This window comes from Platichthys flesus, chromosome 13, assembly GCF_949316205.1.
Source record: "Platichthys flesus chromosome 13, fPlaFle2.1, whole genome shotgun sequence".
In the NCBI taxonomy this organism is placed as follows: Eukaryota; Metazoa; Chordata; class Actinopteri; order Pleuronectiformes; family Pleuronectidae; genus Platichthys; species Platichthys flesus.
This window is the reverse complement of record NC_084957.1, coordinates 18,106,973-18,126,081: the sequence shown is the minus strand read 5'-3', so window position 1 is coordinate 18,126,081 and position 19,109 is coordinate 18,106,973. Positions and strand designations below refer to the sequence as shown.

General features: G+C 42.2%; 2 protein-coding genes across 4 annotated transcripts; both read left to right on the top strand.

Moving 5' to 3' along the window:
• The first annotated feature begins 358 nt into the window (after window positions 1-358).
• Window positions 359-4,017, top strand: si:ch211-218d20.15 (uncharacterized). Its single transcript, XM_062401968.1, has 8 exons — window positions 359-816; window positions 1,072-1,190; window positions 2,125-2,185; window positions 2,271-2,338; window positions 2,447-2,549; window positions 2,911-3,029; window positions 3,140-3,285; window positions 3,380-4,017. The coding sequence occupies exons 1-8, from the start codon at window positions 756-758 to the stop codon at window positions 3,486-3,488; spliced, it is 786 nt and encodes a 261-aa protein (XP_062257952.1). The 5' UTR covers window positions 359-755; the 3' UTR covers window positions 3,489-4,017.
• A 956-nt stretch (window positions 4,018-4,973) lies between these two features.
• si:ch211-269e2.1 (cohesin subunit SA-2) lies at window positions 4,974-19,029 on the top strand. Of its 3 annotated transcripts, none has more exons than XM_062401964.1 (32): window positions 4,974-5,107; window positions 6,353-6,451; window positions 6,551-6,638; window positions 6,954-7,118; window positions 7,390-7,486; window positions 7,576-7,652; window positions 7,742-7,813; window positions 7,974-8,178; window positions 8,291-8,442; window positions 8,541-8,614; window positions 8,709-8,832; window positions 8,963-9,061; window positions 9,456-9,535; window positions 9,630-9,737; window positions 9,824-9,944; window positions 10,089-10,206; window positions 10,659-10,762; window positions 10,888-10,980; window positions 11,084-11,170; window positions 11,266-11,466; window positions 12,596-12,672; window positions 12,771-12,846; window positions 12,957-13,037; window positions 13,575-13,667; window positions 13,743-13,917; window positions 16,008-16,144; window positions 16,519-16,620; window positions 16,713-16,864; window positions 16,949-17,077; window positions 17,157-17,347; window positions 17,422-17,497; window positions 17,598-19,029. In XM_062401964.1, the coding sequence occupies exons 2-32, from the start codon at window positions 6,402-6,404 to the stop codon at window positions 17,731-17,733; spliced, it is 3,540 nt and encodes a 1,179-aa protein (XP_062257948.1). In that variant the 5' UTR covers window positions 4,974-5,107; window positions 6,353-6,401; the 3' UTR covers window positions 17,734-19,029. The 3 variants fall into 3 exon arrangements, with proteins under 3 accessions (XP_062257948.1, XP_062257946.1, XP_062257949.1); XM_062401962.1 differs by having other exon boundaries at window positions 11,266-11,469; XM_062401965.1 differs by lacking the exon at window positions 13,575-13,667 and having other exon boundaries at window positions 11,266-11,469.
• Window positions 19,030-19,109: the final 80 nt, after the last annotated feature.

The window sequence follows — 19,109 nt, the reverse complement described above, 5'->3', positions numbered from 1 at the left end:
TCGGGCCCTAATAATAAAAATCCTTACAGATTCAATAGGGCCTCTCACCATTCGGTGCTCGGGCCCTAATAATTGACAAGTTATCAACCCTACAAATAAACGTATGGGAGAATGGATCGCAAGAATTTTCAGAATATGAAGCAGTTTATAATGAAATGAATGAGCACAAAAAAATGACCTAATCTAGAGTAAAATAGTAAATGTGCTTTGTTACTTTCCATGGGTTGGACTGGAAAACACCTTGCTTTGAGGTGCATCCCAAAGAAGTGATGCTGCAGCTCATCTCAGAGACATGACATCATCGTTTGTGTGTGTGTGTGTGTGTGTGCGCGCGCGTGCGTGCGTGTACGTGCACGTGCACGAATGTTGTTGCTAAGGGCGTAGGCATTGTGTCTGAGTGTGTGTGTGTGTATGTATGTGTGTTTTAATATCTTCCTCTGTCTTCATCACCGCCATGGATCCTCCTGCTTCAGAACCGGATCCGCTCATCACCAACTCCCGCATGGAGACGACATATCACGGATAAGGAAGCAACCCGGTCTCCGTGCATCACTCCCTCTTGCAGCCCTGTACTTGAACGCACCACTCGGAGACAGACAGATCCGATCAGATGCATTTAAATTAATAAGTCAGACTTTATTTAACTCAGCCTCCACCGGGCGTTAACCCTGCGCTCCCCCCCGGCTTCATATGGCTTTTTACCCGCGGATCAGCTTCAGGTGAAAAGCTGTGATCATCATCTGCTCCAGTCAGACATGGCAGCGCGCACATCAGAGCCGCTGTGTCAGCCCTGTGTTTACCACGAAGCCTTCAAAGGTAAGACACTCTCATTATGTATCATTTTATTTTGAAATGTCTGCTGTTCGATTCCCTCATGGAGGGTGTGCGCCCTGCAGACCCGCTGACCACTCCCCTTCAGCCCCCACTCCACCAGCCCAACCTGGACCTGCAAGAGATATGACACATGCATTTTGTCTCATCCAGGATGTGCTTTGTGTGTATTAATAGAAGGTGAGTGTGTGTCAGTCAGGTCCTGCAGAAGGTGCTGATGTGGATTTGCTTTGTGCTCAGTGGAGCTACAGGTGAGGAGACCTCTGATGCCTGTGCAGCTGGGTCCGGAGCAGGTGGGCCTGGAGATGCTGTGTCTCTGTGGGCAGCTGGACCTCCTCATCAGGGCACAGATGCAGCAGGTATAGAATAACCGGACCATGATTGCATCAGCACCAACACTGCAGACATAGCTTACACCCACCTGATCCACTGTCTTCTCAGTCTGCACCAATTTCCATGTAACTGGGAAAGTAAGAATTTAAGTAAAAGCCCCATTTTCCATTAAAAAATATATAATTTATCCATTACATCTCCATGAACGGAACCAAAGCAATCTAACTGATATCTAGGGAGTAACTAATACCAGACACTGACTGATTTATTGATAAGAAATGGACGATTTGAACCTTTCCAGTTCCACAAACTTAATTGATCCCCCCCCCCCCCCCCCCCCCCAGGTGTGTCTTTTTCAGACAAAGAAATGTATTTGGGTGGTCACATGACATCCTTGGTGACGTCTTGTCTCAAGAAAGGGCTGTGCCCAAAAACCAATATTATCAAAGTAGCTAGATTATCAATATAATTCTAAGATTTTTATTGTTAATCATTATTAGATTATTCATTTTTTCCCCAGTATATTCTTAAACCTTCATGCTCTCAGCCCAACACTTTCTTGGAGTAGCAACTGGTGTGATGACTTTCTCGTCTTCAGATTTTCTGACTTCTGTCCAGCACCTTGTGTTCATCTAGTTTGGACGGGCGTGCTTTTGTATTCTGTCTGATAGGAGCCTCTCACAGACAGATCATATCAGCCTTCATGCAGTATTTACAGTATGTATATAATTTACAAAAATCGTTTTATTTTCTCAATTAAATTCTTATTTATAGATACTTAGGATACAGTTTAAGGGTGTGATATATCAAGGCTCACTCACATTTAAACCTTTACATTTCTCATAAGGGTTTGATAATGACAACTTAGGAATCATTGCCAACCTTTCCTTCAGTATATACTGTGTATCGGCCAAGTTACATTCATACAAACATATATATAATACAGTTTGTGTGTCATAGTTCCAGGAGCAGTTGGGACAAGGCTGCAGTCCAGAGGAATCAGACACTTTCCAGGCTCAAGGTATGAAGACTCACAGAGTTTAATTAAACTTGGATGTAGCACCTGTATTTTAATGTATGACAGATTTTATGCTTCATTCTTAAAGGATCAGATATTCTCGACCAGATGCTGCAGTGCCTCGAACATCTACCAAAGCCTATGCCACAGCTGGAGGTATCACATCTATAATATTAAGTCTTTACAGTCTTTAGAAACAGGTAAAATAAATCATTACCAACAAGGATTTGGGTAATAAATTATTGTTCCCCTCTGTTACCTCAGGACTACCTGGACATGATGGGCCTCTCAGCCATGTTTCCTCGTGTAGAGGTTTTCCTTATTCAAGGCAGCCCCGTGGAGATGTTGGAGAGGCCGCCAATGGACGGTGAGAGAGGAGATACATCCCTGTTCTGCAGCAACAGCAGGGACACACGTTTCTCAGTCTGTTGTCATTCATTTTAACTGACAAATATGCAAAAATGCATTTGTAATGTAAATACAGGCATCCAACAACAGCTCTAGATATAGTATAGTATAGAGAATATTTTACAATCTTTTCATTGTCCATATCAATCTGCATGGAAGGAATGTCATGATGATTAACTCTGGAAACAAACCTGCCACACACACAAGCAAACAGTTCACATGCACTGTGTGTGCATGTGAGCATATATATTGCCTCTATCCAGGTTAGTGACATGATCAAAATGGTAAACTTCATCGGTCGGTTGATGCTTCTGTTGCAGATTACTTCTACCACATCGCCAAACTGAACCAACTCTTGGTGCTGAGTCAGCAGCTGGAAGAAGATATCCGACACCTTGGAAGTCATAAATACATCGCCCACCAGCTCTCGGTCATATATGTGAGGATTCACTGTTTTCCCTCTTTTGTTCTTCTCTGATCCGTTATGTTTCCACTCCACCAAAAGTTCCTGGTTGATTCCCCAACCGTCTATTTTTTTTGTGTTCGCAGCAAGTCATCAGCTCTTTCAGGGGAATTCAGGTCTTCTCTGAAATAAAGAAAGATATTGAGGCCAACTTCAAACAGATGAAGCAGTCTCTGGTGAACGACGAAAGCTCCAGGCATGAGCCTCAGCTGGCTGCTCACTACATCAACTGGTGGGTCACAAAGCAAACGTTCAGCTGCTGTAGAGGATGATGATGATGATTAACACAGGAGACTGATTACAACCACGTATTGTTCTCTTCTTAGGATATTAGAAATAACTCAGAGCTTAACGTCGGCGGTGCTGTCGCTGCCGGAGGAGCTGACGGACGACCTCCAGCAGGCCGTGACCTTCGTGTCCCAGCTCCTGTCCTGACTCTGTATCTACGAGCCCTGACGTTCTGATGCAGCGTCTCCAGGAGTCTCCTGCTTCTAAATTAACTGATGATGGCGCGACTGTGAAGATTTGCTACATGGGTGGATTGGAAAGCCTACTTCATTTAGAAATCATCTAGGTTTTTATATTTCCCTCCCGAATGTGACTCGTGTATTTACATGTGGAGAGTCTGCTGTTTGGAAATGAATGTAAGCTTGAAATATCCCTCCTTGCACTACTGTTAATAAAAACTACTGTTGTCATTTTTTAAACCTAAAGTGAAATAAAAAAAATGAAATGCAATAGAAAGGTGTGTTTGTCGGTCATGGGACATGTTTGCTTCATCGGGTCGATGTGATCATAATGACACACAATTTTACATGTTCATTTCATTATGGCACGGTGGTGCAGTGGGTTCTGGGTTTCAACCTGACCAGGGTGAACCCCACCTCTCACCTGATGTCAGCTGGTATTGGCTCCGATAATAGATAATGGATGGATCAATAAATAAATAATTTTGTCTATATGATGAATTCTGATTTCTTGTTTAACTCAACCATAATATTCAACCAAAATATTCCATTTGTGATCAGATTTGAAAAAGATCAGCAGCATATAATCACATTTGAGAAGCTTTAACCAACTTTTCCTTTTTCAGTTCAAAAATATTTGCACATCAATTTTCTCAGCTGAAAGATGGAATCCAAATCAAATGATTATAATTATTTGGTCTGTGTCACCTCGACTGATGTCTGGGGAAAAAATCGTTTGGTTTATTAAATAATGAAAATAGTGTGAATCACAATTAGGGAGAACCCAAAGCGAGTAAATCTTCACGTTTTTTCTTCTACTTTTTTTTTCTTTTATTCTTGTACTCCTTGATATTTATTTTTGTTGTGCAGCAATTTCGTCAACTCTGGTGTTTTAAGTTATAAATTGACTTGTCATAAGTAAAGGTATATGCCCTTTATTTTATTTTATCTTACTCTTGTACTAGTAAAGTATATGGCCCTGTATCTTTTCATTTTATTGTATTGTATTTTATAGCAGTACTTGTCTTTATGATTTTATTTTACATCACTTTGTTCACCTTTGGTTTATTTACTCAACAAATAAAGTTGAGTAGGAAGTCAAAGTAGTTTTACATGAATGAAAGCAGCAAGTTAATTAATATATTATATATATATTTATAATATACAGTCTATGATTAGAACACACATTCAGGGTCTGAAATGTTGTTTATATTTTACTGAGGAAACAACACGTTGTTTGTGTTATTGTTTCTCTTACTCTTCTTCACGTAAAGTTGTTTCCTAGGGATGCTTCCTACAGATGTTTCCTAGAGATGTTTCCCTTGTTGAGTGGTGCGTACAATGAGAAAAGCCCTAAGGCGGGACTTACATGTGAGTGACGTTTCAGAACACCAAATCACATACGTTCCCGCTGACGTACCGGCCAATCAGGAGCGGGTAGGCTGTCCGGCAGCTTGACTGTGAGAGCTGCGGAGCTGAGCAGGAGGATTTTCATGGAGGGAGTTGAATTCTTTCATTCTGACATCGTTCAGGTTTGAAATCAAAGCTCCGGTGAAAGTGGCAGAAGAATGAAAACATGTGAAAAAGGTAAGTTTGAGACCCAGCGAGCTGTGAGTTCATCCGCCAATCACATTCAAGCTGAGGACGAGTTCAGGAAATGAACGCTGACATCTCTCTGTGCGTCAAATCACGTGTAGCTAAACAAGTAGGAGCTCAATACATACACAGTGTTGTTTTGTCTTTAATCGAGATGAGAACCTGCTTCTACTCTGCCGAAGTGTCCTCGAGCAACAAGCAGCTCCGCCCAGCGGCAGGGGCGTGTAACGCAGCATGTTAGGCGCCTGTCACTCAGCAGGGTTGTTAGTCCGCAACATTTAGTTTGGTTCCAATGCAACAAATAACAGTCTCATTATTATCTTAGAATATAGTTATCTTTTAATGATACAGCTCTTATTATGAGAAGCAGCTAGAATTGCGTCATGATTGATTGATGCAATGGTTAATCGATTAGGTTATTATCGTAAAAATGTCAAATATTTGTCATTTCGAGCTTCTCAAATGTCAAGATCTTTGTTAGTAATATGAATAAGAGCCTCGCTGATATGGATTTGTAATGATATAAAGTGAAAACATTTCCGATACCAATATATCAGCTTTATATTAAATCAAAAGGTATGCAGTAATGATTCTTAATATGTTATAATAAAAACATTATGACAAATACGTAATTGAATCTTGATTTTTTTTTACAGTTTAACCATAAACTTTATTATGAATTACTCTAAATAAAGAGAATGTGTAAATACAGCCAAACATGTAGAGCTTGAATTAAGATAATAGACTATGTATTTGATTTATATAAAGTGTATAAATGTAGATCATTTCTGTATTTTTAATGTGTAAAATAAAAGATTTTATATTAGTGCATCTACAGTCTTAACTAAATATTGTTTGATTTTGAACTATTCTCTGTCTTATTCTAGGGACAATTGTAGACTGATTATTAGTTTAAATGCACCGAATAGCACTAAGAAGAGTTCATGTGCCAGGGATGTGATTCAACATGTGATGATATTGTTGTGTTCTTTTCCTCTATTGGTACAAATCCCATTGACACTGGAATTGATTATCTGATTAAGGTGCAATATTAATAGTATCAATACTTTGGGGATCAAGCAACCTAACAATGCTGGAGATCAGGTTATCAGTCAGGTATTCATAATTATTTCAACCTAGGCTTGATACTGATCAAGTATCCATTATTGTGATCGTACAATCTGTTTCTTTTAACCATAGTCTCAAACACTAATCATGTTGTGTTTCATGATGCAGAGAACCACACACACACACCTGAGTCCTGTGTAAAGATCTGAGGAGTGAGATGATCCCCGAGTCCACAGCTGCAGCTGAGTCCAGGTCCTCAGAGCAGACGTGAGCATCTACTTTACCTTCTCACTGACAGTTGTGTTCCCTTGAATAATTTAGTTTATAATTAACGTCATCTAATTCCAGGTTTTTTGTGATTCCCAGTAAGAAATCGCACGATGAGGCTAACTCCTCTGGTGCTGTCAATCATTCTGAGGACGAGTCGGGAAACGAGAATCAACAGAAGAACGTGGTACATGTTTCTGTATTGATAACAGATTCGTCAGCCTGCTATCTGTTGTAAAAAGAGCAGCAGTTGAAGAGCAGTAATATTGACAGAGGAGGGATGTGCACATTAAGTAAAACACGCACACAATGCACAATCCTATGATGCAATTATAATGATCTACATCGTTGTGGATCAAATTTAGAAATGAAACCTGCAACACTTTTGATTTTTCATTTTAAAAAAGTCGTCATTTCTTTAAAGCCAAAAGGGAAAATATTTATTTTAGCTTCTCCCATGTGAGATGTTACTGCATTTCTTTCTCGAATGTTGCATTTTCAGAGAAGACGGAAAAGAGCTCACAAGGGCTCAGAGAATGTCAAACGCAAAAGGGCCAGAGCCGGCTGCAGCCGCGTCGGCAGAGCGAGAGGCCGCCGCGGTAAACGGAGACATGTGGAGAACGTCACCCTGTTCGAGGTTATCACAATGGGCAGGAGTGCCATGCGGGTAGGATATATCTCCTCTGTAACCAATAAGGAAGTATACACAGCTACACTAGATACTTCTGAATATAGACAGCATAAAGAGAATTCAGTGTTAACAGCATTACACACTGAAACTTCTCATTCAGTTGCGTGCGAACGACATTTACAGTTATAAAAACAGAAAGTGTCTATACTTGAAAACCCCTGAAGAAACCAGCGAGGATAAACTGATTGTTATCTATAATGTTTTCAGGACATTAACATAAACTCACTGTAACTCTTGTGGGAAACAGGCGGTGATAGACGACTGGATTCAGGCTTATGTGACGGACAGGGACTCGTCTCTCCTCGATCTCATCAGCTTCTTCATCCACTGCTGTGGATGCAAAGGTGAGCACACAGACAAACACACACACACACAAACACACACAGGCAGAGCACACCGATTCATGTCTTTGTTTCCCTTCGGTCTTCATCAGGTGTGGTCACAGCAGAGATGTGTCAGAGCAAAGAGGACAGTGATGTGATGAGTAAGATGGTGGAGGAGCTGGACGAGGTGCGACGTCTTGAATCTGCCTTGACGACGTCTTGAAACCCTCAGTGACGACACTCTGAACTGAAACTGTGTGACTGTGTGCGTCTCAGGTGGCGAGTATGCAGTATAAAAAGTTTCTGGCCTTCCCGTGGATCCTCACAGTGACGTGGCCCATGGACACAGTCAGTGCAACACAACTCCTTTCTGCACTTTTTCTCTTCCCCATCCTTCACGTTAGGAAGTCAGAGAAAACAATTGAGACTATTGAGTGATTCACTTCTCGATCTTACAAAGCGGTTTCCCTCCCTATCCCCCCCCCCCCCCCCCCTCTCTCTGCTGCAGGACAGCGTGGAGTATCCCCTCACACAGTCAGGTCCGTACGGTCGCTGGTTCCACTCCGAGTTCTGTGACTTCGTGTCGGTGCTGGTGGCTCAGTGTCAGCACAGCGTCCTCTTCGACAGTTACCTGATGAACACGCTGATCTCGCTGCTCACGGAGCTGTCGAACTCTTACATACGGGCCTTCAGACACACCTGTACGCTCGCAGGTGAGGTTCAGTGAGCACGTCAGACACACACACACACACACACACACACACACACACACAAACAAACAGGTATGTGAGTAAACCAATCTGCTCTCTCGTTTTCTCTAATAAGCGGTGAAGCTGTTGAGTGCTCTGGTGGGCGTGGCTCTGAGCCTGAGTGTCGGAATTGAAAACAGTCAGAAGCTGTGCAAGGTGCAGAAGACAAAGACCACGCGACAGAAAGTCACGCCGCAGCTGGAGAGAGTACAGAAGAAGATCGCAGAGGTGAGACATGTCACCCTGTGCCTGGCTGGGTAGAGGAGAAAGTAGAAGATTTTACACTTTGCTCTGTGTCACGTCTTTCCTTCCTCTTGCTCCTCCAGCTGCAGGGGAAGAGGGTGGAGATAGAGAGCATGATGGACATCGTCTTTAAAGGGGTTTTTCTCAAGAGATATCGGTAAATTAGCTTCACTGAGTACGCTGGTCGTAGCTGAACGTTTAATGTGCATCATCATGTGTGTGTGTGTGTGTGTGTGTGTGTTTCCGGGCAGCGATGTGCTTCCAGAAATTCGCTCTATCTGCGTGGAGGAGTTGGGTTTGTGGATGAAGCTCTACAGTTCTGAGTTCCTGAACGACACCTACCTCAAATACATGGGCTGGATGATGTACGACAAAGTAAATAACAGCAAAATCACAATATTTTGAATCTTGTCCAATATAATGATTAGAAATGTTAGAAAACAAGGTTTTGCCTGTGTTTATCAAGCTAATGTGCTGCTGTGCATATCATCTTTATTTCTTTTAGATACCAGATGTGCGTCTCAAGTGTGTGCTAGGTTTGCAGCGTTTGTTTGAGGATCCTCTGCTTCTCCCCAAACTTGATCTGTTCACCAGCCGCTTCAAGGTAACCCCACTGGCTTAAAGCTGCATCGATGATCCATAGCCACTAGGGGGAGTGGTTATGGATTTAAAAAAAAAAGAAATAAAACATTTGCCTCTATTTATTCAATTTGCATCACTCGACAAGTTTCTTAACTTTGTTAGTTTGCTGCTGGAAATGAGTTCTATGAAATCAGTGAATACTGAATCATAAACCGGCCGTAAAAACAAAGTTAAAGACCAAACTAGGCCACTAAGTCTAAAGAGCTCCAGAGATGGGTGATAAATCTGTGTGTTTGACACTACGAGCAACACAAGTTACATGTTCATGTTTGTATACAGTCCATGGACTTTATCAGAAGCTTTGATGAATGAAGGTCAAACATAAATATGTGTGGCGTTTACTGTTTGTGTTTTAGGGGCGGTTGATCTCCATGACGCTGGACAGGGACAATGAAGTGTCCGTTCAGACCATGAAGCTGCTGCTTCTCATCTCCAGGTCTGTCACCAACATGTTTGTTGTTCTTATCCTTTATTTTCTATCCATCCTACACGTTTCCCCGCCATTTGGTTAACTTGCAATACATTTGCAGAACATGTGATGATGTGCTGAGTCCAGGCGACTACAAGCAGCTGCTCCAGTTGGTTTACTCCTCACAGCGACCTCTAGCAGCCGCTGCAGGGGAGCTGCTCTACTTGAGGTGAGTGGAACCTGAGGAGAAAATAAAACAAAACTAACAAAAAACAGTTAATTCATGTTTACCTGGATGTTGTTGGTTCCTCTCAGGCTTCTCAGCTCTGGAGGTCATACGTCTGATTCCCAGGACGAAATAAATGAGGAGGAGGCGCATAGACTCCAAACATCTGCCAGACTGAAGTCTCTGCTTCAGTATCACCAGGAGTCTGAGGTGAAATCTGTCGGCTCTTTAAGGGTTTCAGTTTATTTTCAGATCATGATACTGTGTGTTTTTTTATGAACGATGTTCCCAGACATGAACTGACATATCTGTGTGTGTGTGTGTGTGTGTGTGTGTGTGTGTGTGTGTGTGCAGCTGCACAAACACGTAGTGTACCTGGTGGACAGCCTGTGGGACTGTGGCGGAGCTCTGCTGAAGGACTGGGCTGCACTCACGTCCCTACTGCTGCAGGAACCGTCCTCACACGGTCCGGGTGAGACTATGTGTGTGTGTGTGTCAATGTGTGTGTGTCAATGTGTGTGGATCTGTGTGAGTGGTGGAACAGTCAATGATACCTTTTTTCTATTTCTGGATAACGTTTGGTCATCTGACAAGATTTCTTTGAACCCATTGATGAATAGTGTCCTCACCTAACCCACTGCAGTATGTAGTGATTAGTGAGAGCAGCTGTACATCTAAATACTGTCTCATCATCTAAACACCTTATTCTTGTCTACAGGATGTTTTGTAGAATAATGATGTTCAACAGAATGAAATGTATTTTGTCCTTGTTTTCTCTCCATGTGATTTTAACAGCACTTTTATTATTGTTTTAAATGCAACATCTTTTATTTGTATTTTTAATTGGTTATTATTGCTTATTAGTAATATGTTGTGTGTAGTTAGCAGCCTCCTTTACCATATATTGACTGTGTGTGTATGTAGGTCTTACACTTGCAGAACAGGCACTGCTCGTCGAGATCCTGGTGGCGTCGGTGCGTCAGGCCTCAGAGGGACCAGCCCTGGCCGGTAGAAGTGGAGCGAAGAAGGTCAGTGAGGGACAATATTCCAAATTTGAAACAAATCCGGAATTCAATTTTACTTGTGAAATTTACTTTGGACTGAGGCATCTATAAAAAATCTACAAGTATACTGTGGTATATTCAAATTCCAGGCAATGAACGCCAGAGAAAAGAAGCTTCAGATCGATGACTGCACTAAACTCACCCAACATCTCCTCACTGTTCTTCCAAAGCTACTGAATAAGGTTTTTATATTCCTCCGATAGTTGTGACATTGAATTCAGTGGAGAACATTCCTCTCTCTGTACGTTACACTGTCATGTCTGCTTCGTGATGTCGGTTTGACAGTTTTCAAGTAGCGCAGACGTCGTTGCCTCGCTTTTGAGGATTCCTCAGTTCTTCATCCCTGAGTGTCCTGAGGCTGAAAACACACAGGTCCGGACATTCAACTTACACAAACATGAAAGATGTCTCAGGACAAGACCGTCTACAGATTCTACAACTGGTTCTGTTCTCGTCTTCCACCTCAGGCGCTTTCCAGCCTGGTGGCAGAGCTGGGAGCTGTGCTGGACTTCCACTCGGGCCCCGCTGTTGTGGAGGCAGCGGCTCGCACGTACCTGAGTCTGTGTGGAGGGGAGACGTCCTGTGGCTCCGTGGCGCGGGACGCCAGAGACTCTCTGGTCCAGACCTGGGTGGACAAACTGACAGCTCTGCTGGAGGACTCTTTGCAGGTGGTAGGCCTCAAATCCTTCCAACAGGATTTAAGAGGGAAAATCCATCTTTTGTGTAATTTCTAGGGCTGTGAAACGATTAAAAAATTTAATCAAATAAATCACAGGTTTCTATGGATTAATCATGATTAATCACAGTACAGATTTCTCGGTATATTTTTGTGAAAACAAACAATTTATGACAAAAGACGGATATATATATTTAACATGTTTTCTTTTAATAATCATAAATAAACAATGGTGCTGCAACTCAGCAGTTCTTTAGCAGTTCTCTTTGCTATTCCATTACATTACATGTCATTTAGCTGACGCTTTTGTCCAAAGCGACTTACATTTTTAGTACACTCATCATTTTTATGAAGGGCCATTTAGGGGTTCAGTGTCTTGCCAAAGACACTTAGGCATGCAGATGGGAAAGAGTGGGATTCAAACCAGCAACCCTCTTGTTGCAGAACACCCGCTCTATCCCCTAGGCCACGCTCTCCCTGTTCCATATGGAACATTAATATAATCTTCATCCTAAACAGAATTCGGGCTTCTTAGCCATTGTATGGTTGAATAAAACTTTTTTCTTTTCTTTTTAAATCAAACAGAAATTATTTGAGCTTCTTAGCCATTCTTTTTATAGGATGGTTGAATTTTTTTATATTTTTTGACAAACAACCATTAACCACACCATGACACAATCTAATGCCTCTAAAGGTCCTCTTAGCTAGTCTTCCTTTAGCCAGTTGGTGAGGCAAACTAACTTGTTCACATTCTCTGACATTAAAGCTGACCGCTTCTTTTGCAAAATGTGTCCTAGTTTTTTTGGAACACGATCTTCCCGTCCAGAAGGTTCTCAGGTTCATCAGAATTATCCATGTTGTTTGTTTGATTGAATGGCAGCTGCCGTCTGACTGCATTAGAGCGGCGACTAGTGCTGAGTGGGCGGAATTGTGGGTATATTGGAAGGTCCTGTAATTTAATCATAACGCGTTAACGCGTTATTTTTCACAGCTCTAGTAATTTCGTACATCTAAGATCACAGATGATGACGGTTGATAACAGTCAGACTCCCTTTTACTGGCAAAGAACGTTGAGCCTGTGTCATGAAACCAACTCATTACTTCGTGTTTATCTGTTACAGGGCGACTGTTTCTCTGCAGATGAGGAGAAAACCGAAGACATTTTATCCACGCTGAGGAAACTCAGAGCTTTCCACAAGTAAGACCTGAATGAAGCGTGAGCCTCGGATGTCCTGATCCTGATCCCGGTCTGAGAGTAATGAGCATGTGTATCTGCTTCTCTCTGTGTTGCTGTAGCTGTCACGACCTCGCTCGGTGGAGTCTGTTCCAGCTGCTCTCTCCTCTCCTGTCAGCAGGAGGAGCTCCACCCGAGGTAACGTCACTGCCCCCTGAACGATGAATTGAACCTCCCCGGGTTTATCTATTTATCCTCTTCTTCGTTTATATTTTCTTTATTGTCTTTCTCTTCCCTGGTGTGTGAAGGTTCTGATGGAGGTTCTGCAGTGTCTGTGTTTCTTCATGATCTGGTCCCTCAATGGGAGCAGTGGAACTCTAACATCCAGAGTGAGTAACATCTGATTTGATAAGCTCATAACCGTAGTTAGTGTAAATGTGAAATGTAAAGATATAAAAGGCTAATGTCTTTATACATAAATGAAAATCCATTTTATGCAATATATCTATAGCTTAAAAACCCTATCTGTTAAATGTATGGGTTTAGGGTTATTTGTAAGAATACGGATAAGTCAACTCCTCTGATCCATCAAATCCAGCTACAGAAGCGACTGACAGCTGTGTGTCACATCCTGGGAGTGTTGGTGGAACCATTCATATTGGTGCATTAGTCCGTTACCAGTTCTTTCAGTTAACACAAATGCGTCCAACTCCTCCACGTCTGTTTTTCGACAATTTGTCGATATTCCCAAAATTTGAATATCTGATTCAAAGTGTGATTGCATTTCTAGACAGGCCTATGAGGTAAGTGACACTATTATTGCAATTTCAGCTGCTCTTCTACTTTCCTTTTTGAAAACTTGAAAACCAACACAACATGCGTCACAATACTATGTGTATGTGTGTGTGTGTGTGTGTGTATTTAAGGAGAAGGCTGTGGCCCAGAGGCTCCAGCTGCGTCTGTTCTGTGAGCGGAGTCATCACTGTCTCTCTCACTCCGACCACAGCGTCAGACACCAGGTGGGCAGCAGCCGTCAGGTGTTTACTCTTTTATTTGAGCCTTTTCCAATCGTTCTGTCATTTCTCTGCTTTTAGGCTTTCCTGGGTGTGTGCGACGTCCTGGTGGCTCATTCCTACCAGACCCATGTGTGGGATCCCACCTCCTTCGGTCCGCTGCTCCACACGCCCAGTCCCAAACTGCAGAGGGCGCTGTCGACCTTTGTATGCATGCACGTCTTTGTTGGCTCAGACTGCGACAGTCAGAGCAGAGGTGAGACTGTTTCCTTCACCTTCACTCTGCGGGAGTTTGACAGTAGACAGATGTTTTCACATGCATCTCTGTGCTCATAATAAATCAGCGCATGAGAATAAATCTGTGACAAGTAGTTTGGTTTATTTAGTAGCTTGTACAAATGTGAAAGATCCTGGATTTATTTTAAATCAATGCCTGAGAATCAGTAGATGCAGCAGTAACACGTTATTTTACAGGTTCTGTATTTTCCCCCTGAAAATGTTTTGTTTCAAACTTTAAATTAAGATATTACCAAGAAAGAAATGTGGTTATAATTATAAAGGAAATTGCGATAATGTAAGTTTCTACAGTTCTTAAAGACTTTAAAATACATTTGTTTATTTTAGTTATAGATAAATTGAAGAAAAATATTGCATAGACTCATGCAAATATCCATTATTCTAAATTCCTAATTTAGCTTATTTATGACTTCATAATCAGTAAACAATAATTACATTAACATGAATGCTGCATGTAGGTTGAAATTTTCCACATTTGTGGAAGCTCTGATGGACACTGACGTGTGTTTATGAACTAGTCATCACAAATTTTTATGAAATTTAGAAAATGATATGTAAGGTTTCAAGAAAACTAGGTGGAGAATGTAGAACCAACATATAACTACAACTTTTTTATAATGTAACTTAAACAAATTAATTGCCAGATAGGGCACTTATCATCACTTTCTCTAATTTTCCAGAGTATAATTCATGGATCCTGATGAAAAGATTGGGTGGACTGTGATCTATGTGGAATTGAGTGCAGATCCAAATACAAAGACAGATCGAGTGAATTTAATTGTGGTTGGATTTGGGGCCTTGGCTCGACTGTGTGCCTTCTAGCTTTATATGTTAAGCATTTGAAACCATAAAGTTTCAGGACTTCTACAAAACTGAGAATAGGTTTTATTTTCTCTGTAAACTTTTCAGATTAAAGTTTCTGCTTCATATTTGTGTGTTTGACAAACTTGTGTTCAGGCAGCGTCTGAGGCCACCCAGGAGAAAACGAGGTGCTGTACATGCCCAGTAGATGGCACTCTCACTCTGCCCGAGCCTCCGCCTGCTTCTCTGAGCGACAACTCGGTTCAGAGTGCGGTAACAACATGCAGATATTAAATGCACGGCCACGCGTTCGCCGTAGTGACTCACTGCAGAGCCGCCTTCCGACTGCAAATGGGCCCTGATTTGCAACCTGACCTGACAATTGACCCTCAATTACAAAGGAAAACCTGTTAATACCTTCAGACTGAAACAGGGCCGACTAATTTGTATGAAAGGATGTTCGACTTTGTTATGCAAAGTGATGCAGCTTGTAAATTGATGAGGACACTATGCCTCTGTGTGATCTCCAATGAGGAAAACAAGATTGACATGTTGGAAATACATACGGGGGGGTTCTCTTTGTGGAGTCCTGCAGGTAAACCCAGGAATTCATTCACGGCTCCACTGTAACGAAAAAAAAACATTTCTTTATTAACTTTCATGACGGCGTCCACTTCCAGAAACATATTGCATCCAAATACGGGAGAGTCCGCAGAAGTCAATAAATGTCCTGGCGGGAATTTCTTAAATGTTCAACCGAATACAATTCAGGATTATTGGTTTTTGAACATGTAATAAAAAGTCGTTGTTTTATTGGATTTGCCTGGTAACAGTTTTGTTGTATAGACAGTGTTTTCGATTAGTTGCTGGATCAGAGATCACTCGAAGGGCAAGGGCACTGAGTTAAATCATAAAATCAGGGCAATCTTTTTCCGTGAGAAAATTCCATTAACTCTGGCTCACCTCCGCGTCTGTTTTATGAGCCCTGCGAAAGATTGAAGCCACATGGTGTCACAACCATAACTCTACTCTTATGTTATCTTTGATTTCCACCTGCTAAAGCCATTGTCCCGAAACAAACTGAAACACTCTTTCCCTCTCGCGCTTTGTTCTTTTCCTTTCTGCTATATGATTTCTCATGATTAATCGCTCCTCTTACTTCACCCCCTCCTCCTCTCCTCCCCCCCATCCCGCTCTCCACCACTTCACATCCGACCGCACGCTTCCCCTCCCGTCTGGCTCCGTCAGTCAGCGGAGGCTCCGAGGTGGAGAGGCTGGAGGACCTTCACAGACGGAGAAATCTGCTGGCGGCCTTCTGCAAACTGATAGTGCACGGGGTGCTGGAGATGAGCACGGCAGCTGAGGTCTTCATGTATTACACAAAGGTAAAGGGATAGTTCAACAGTTTGGACACAAACAGCCAATGAACTTACTGAACACAGGCTCAAGTGTCCTTATCTCGATCCATTGTGCAACCATGCATCTATGTTGGGGTCAAACACACCAGAAAGAAGTTTTCTAGGATGTGTTTGACCAGGGTTAGGTGCCAGAGTGTTTCTTGTTCTGGGGACATGTAGTCCAACTGCCTGTAAAACTATAAATATTTGCTCTAACAATTTGTGGTTTCTATGGATTACACAAATGGGATACAAAGTGTTGGTCAGTTTTAGGTGATCACACAGTGTCCACTCTAAATTTTGATTACTAGTTTTTTCTGTGATGCTTACATGCCCAATAACTTAACTCTCATTTCCCTCAGTATTATAACGACTTTGGAGACATCATCAAGGAGACCATGTGCAGGGCCAGACAGACGGATAAGATAGAGAGTTCTCGCACACTAGTCCTCTGTTTGCAACAGGTAAGGTCATTTCATATGCATCCAAAAATAATGATCGTGAACCACTCACAAGCAGAAAGATGCTGATTCAGTGTTTCTTCTGCGCTCCTCAGCTGTTTGTGCGACTTAAAAAGGAGCAGCAGAGCGGTGGCAGGGCTCAAGCCGGAGTCCAGACCTTCACCAGCATCAAGGAGCTGGCCAGGCGCTTCGCCCTCACCTTCGGGGACCCTGTCAAGTTTCGGGAGTGCGTCGTCGTGATGCACAGGTGAGCGCAGGTTCTCCCGATCTGGAGTCAGTACTTGCAGGTTTTTATGCCTGACCGTCTTTGTCGCTGTGTTAATTAATTCAGGACGGGGATCGAGTTTGTGTTCCAAGAGTTTATCCAGATCCCGGAGACACCGACGCCACCGCTCCTCTCGTACCTGACCATCCTCAGCGAGTTCTCCAGCAAGCTGCTCAAACCAGACAAGAAGACGGTGTAAGTGCCGCACCTCCAAACAGTGCATTTTAAATCTCATAAACCTGGCGTTTCCTGATGACTGTTTGTGTCTGTGCAGGTTCATGTACCTGCAGAAACACACAGCGGAGCTTTTCATAAACCTCAGAGACGAGTGCTGGCAGCCGCTCGTCTACTATCGGGCTTCCCTGCTGACCGCGGCTGAAGGGGAGGATGCTGTGTCCGGTGTCAGCTCCGACAGGAAGCCCTGCCTGCCCAATCGCTCTCCCTTCTCCAAACAGAAACTAGAAGGTACCGCACCACACAGATCAGACATATCATGTTGTTTACGAGCTACGTCACGTGTGCATCTTTTTCTTTCTCAGGAAGTAAGTCTCCCTGCCAGTTCAGCCCCGTCGACTCCAAAGTGTGCAAAGGTCACAGATCTACATTCAGTCCAAGGTGAGGCCGACGAGGATTTCACACATTCTGATTTATATTTGAACAAAGATAAAATCCCCACTCATCATCTCCCTCATATTAACGATGTTTAACTCCTCAGTCATCAGGAGAAAACAACAGACGTGGATCCCTTATCTATTCCACTGGAACCTGCTGCACGAGGTGTTTACCCAGAGGGGTCTGTCCTCAGCTCGAGCAACGAGGCGGAGGACGACACTGTGGAGATCGAGCTTTGAATTCGAGGAGGTTGAGGAATATCAGAATTGAGGAACAACAGCGAGTGACTTTAGCTTATTTTTTGTGTTCTGTGTTCAGACGTCCAGACCTACCAGCATCCAAAGTTCCTCAGCGTTACGTATATTATGATTTTTAAGAGGAGACCAGCTTTAAGGATTCATGTTCTGTCTTCAAATCCCAAAAACAGACCAATGAATTGGTAAATGGACTCTATTTATAAAGGAGCTTTTCTAGTCTTATGGACAACACAAAAAGCTTCACAGTAAAAGTCCCATTTGCACATTCACGCAGCGCTTCAGTGGCAATTAGGGGCTCATTATATGTCCAACTTTAGAATGCAGACTGGAGAAGCCGGGGATTGAACCACTGCTCTCTGGTGAGTGGACAACCCTCTATCTCCTGATGACCAATTCAAATGACTGTTGTCTGTGTAGCCAAAAAACGATCTTTAGAGCTGTTATATCTTTGCCATTGTGTTGTATTGTCGTCCAGAAGGTATTGAAAACACATTGATAGTTAATGTTCCCTAGCTACAACAAACATGGGAAAACCCACTGTCGTCCTGTGATAAACACTCTGTAGAACTCCTGACCCTGAAAGTAGGCCCTGGATAATTGAATCATGTTCAAGTAACATTTGTTAAGCATTTAAGTGCTCAGCTGTTATAGAGAACAAGTTGCCCTATTCAAAATCAGGTATTATAAGCTAAGATGATCCTCCGTAGAGGAAATTCCCAAATGACACAGCAGCATAAGGAAGGAGCAGCACAAGGGGATGATATAGTGGGAATAAAAATATGAATCAAAAACAGAAATATAAATATACATATATATATTAAAAAATGTGCAATATAAGGATGATGGTTGAGATCCATTTTAACCGAATCCAGTGGGTGTAAATTTGTCTTTTTTTATATTTATGGTATTTATTGAAAATAATAAACAGAAAATCACCAGGTTTACTCTTAACAATAAATAATGCCAAGTACAAGTTGAATTTAACATTTTGCAGTTGGACTTGAGCAGCAACTTTTATCTGTGTGTACAGATTTTCCTTTATCGCTTTCACATGTCGATTGTATGTGAAAGTTACTGCTGACACCAAGTGATTTATTTGTTCATTTGGATCAAACTCAGGTCTATGATTGGTCTTTGTTTATTATCTGGGGTTGGTTAAGAATTATGCCTCTACCACTTTATTATTTCTCCTTATAGGAAATGCTGGGTTTAAGTTCCCTTAAAACTACCTATGTATTGTAAAGTAAAATAAATAAAAAAATACATTTTACAAAGTGATACATTTTGTAAAGCTTTTCATTTCCCTTATCTTCCATCATTACACTTGTCTCCAGCAGCAGCAGATACTGTCTGGGGAC

Bases quoted from the DNA above. Each gene is read 5' to 3' on its own strand.
- si:ch211-218d20.15 (XM_062401968.1), top strand. From the start codon at position 756: ATGGCAGCGCGCACATCAGAGCCGCTGTGTCAGCCCTGTGTTTACCAC. The intron at 2,339-2,446 runs GTATCACATCTA...CTGTTACCTCAG, and splicing joins AGCCTATGCCACAGCTGGAG to GACTACCTGGACATGATGGG. The intron at 3,286-3,379 runs GTGGGTCACAAA...TTCTCTTCTTAG, and splicing joins GCTGCTCACTACATCAACTG to GATATTAGAAATAACTCAGA.
- si:ch211-269e2.1 (XM_062401962.1), top strand. From the start codon at position 6,402: ATGATCCCCGAGTCCACAGCTGCAGCTGAGTCCAGGTCCTCAGAGCAG. The intron at 16,621-16,712 runs GTAAGGTCATTT...TGCGCTCCTCAG, and splicing joins TAGTCCTCTGTTTGCAACAG to CTGTTTGTGCGACTTAAAAA. The intron at 17,078-17,156 runs GTAAGTGCCGCA...GTGTCTGTGCAG, and splicing joins AAACCAGACAAGAAGACGGT to GTTCATGTACCTGCAGAAAC.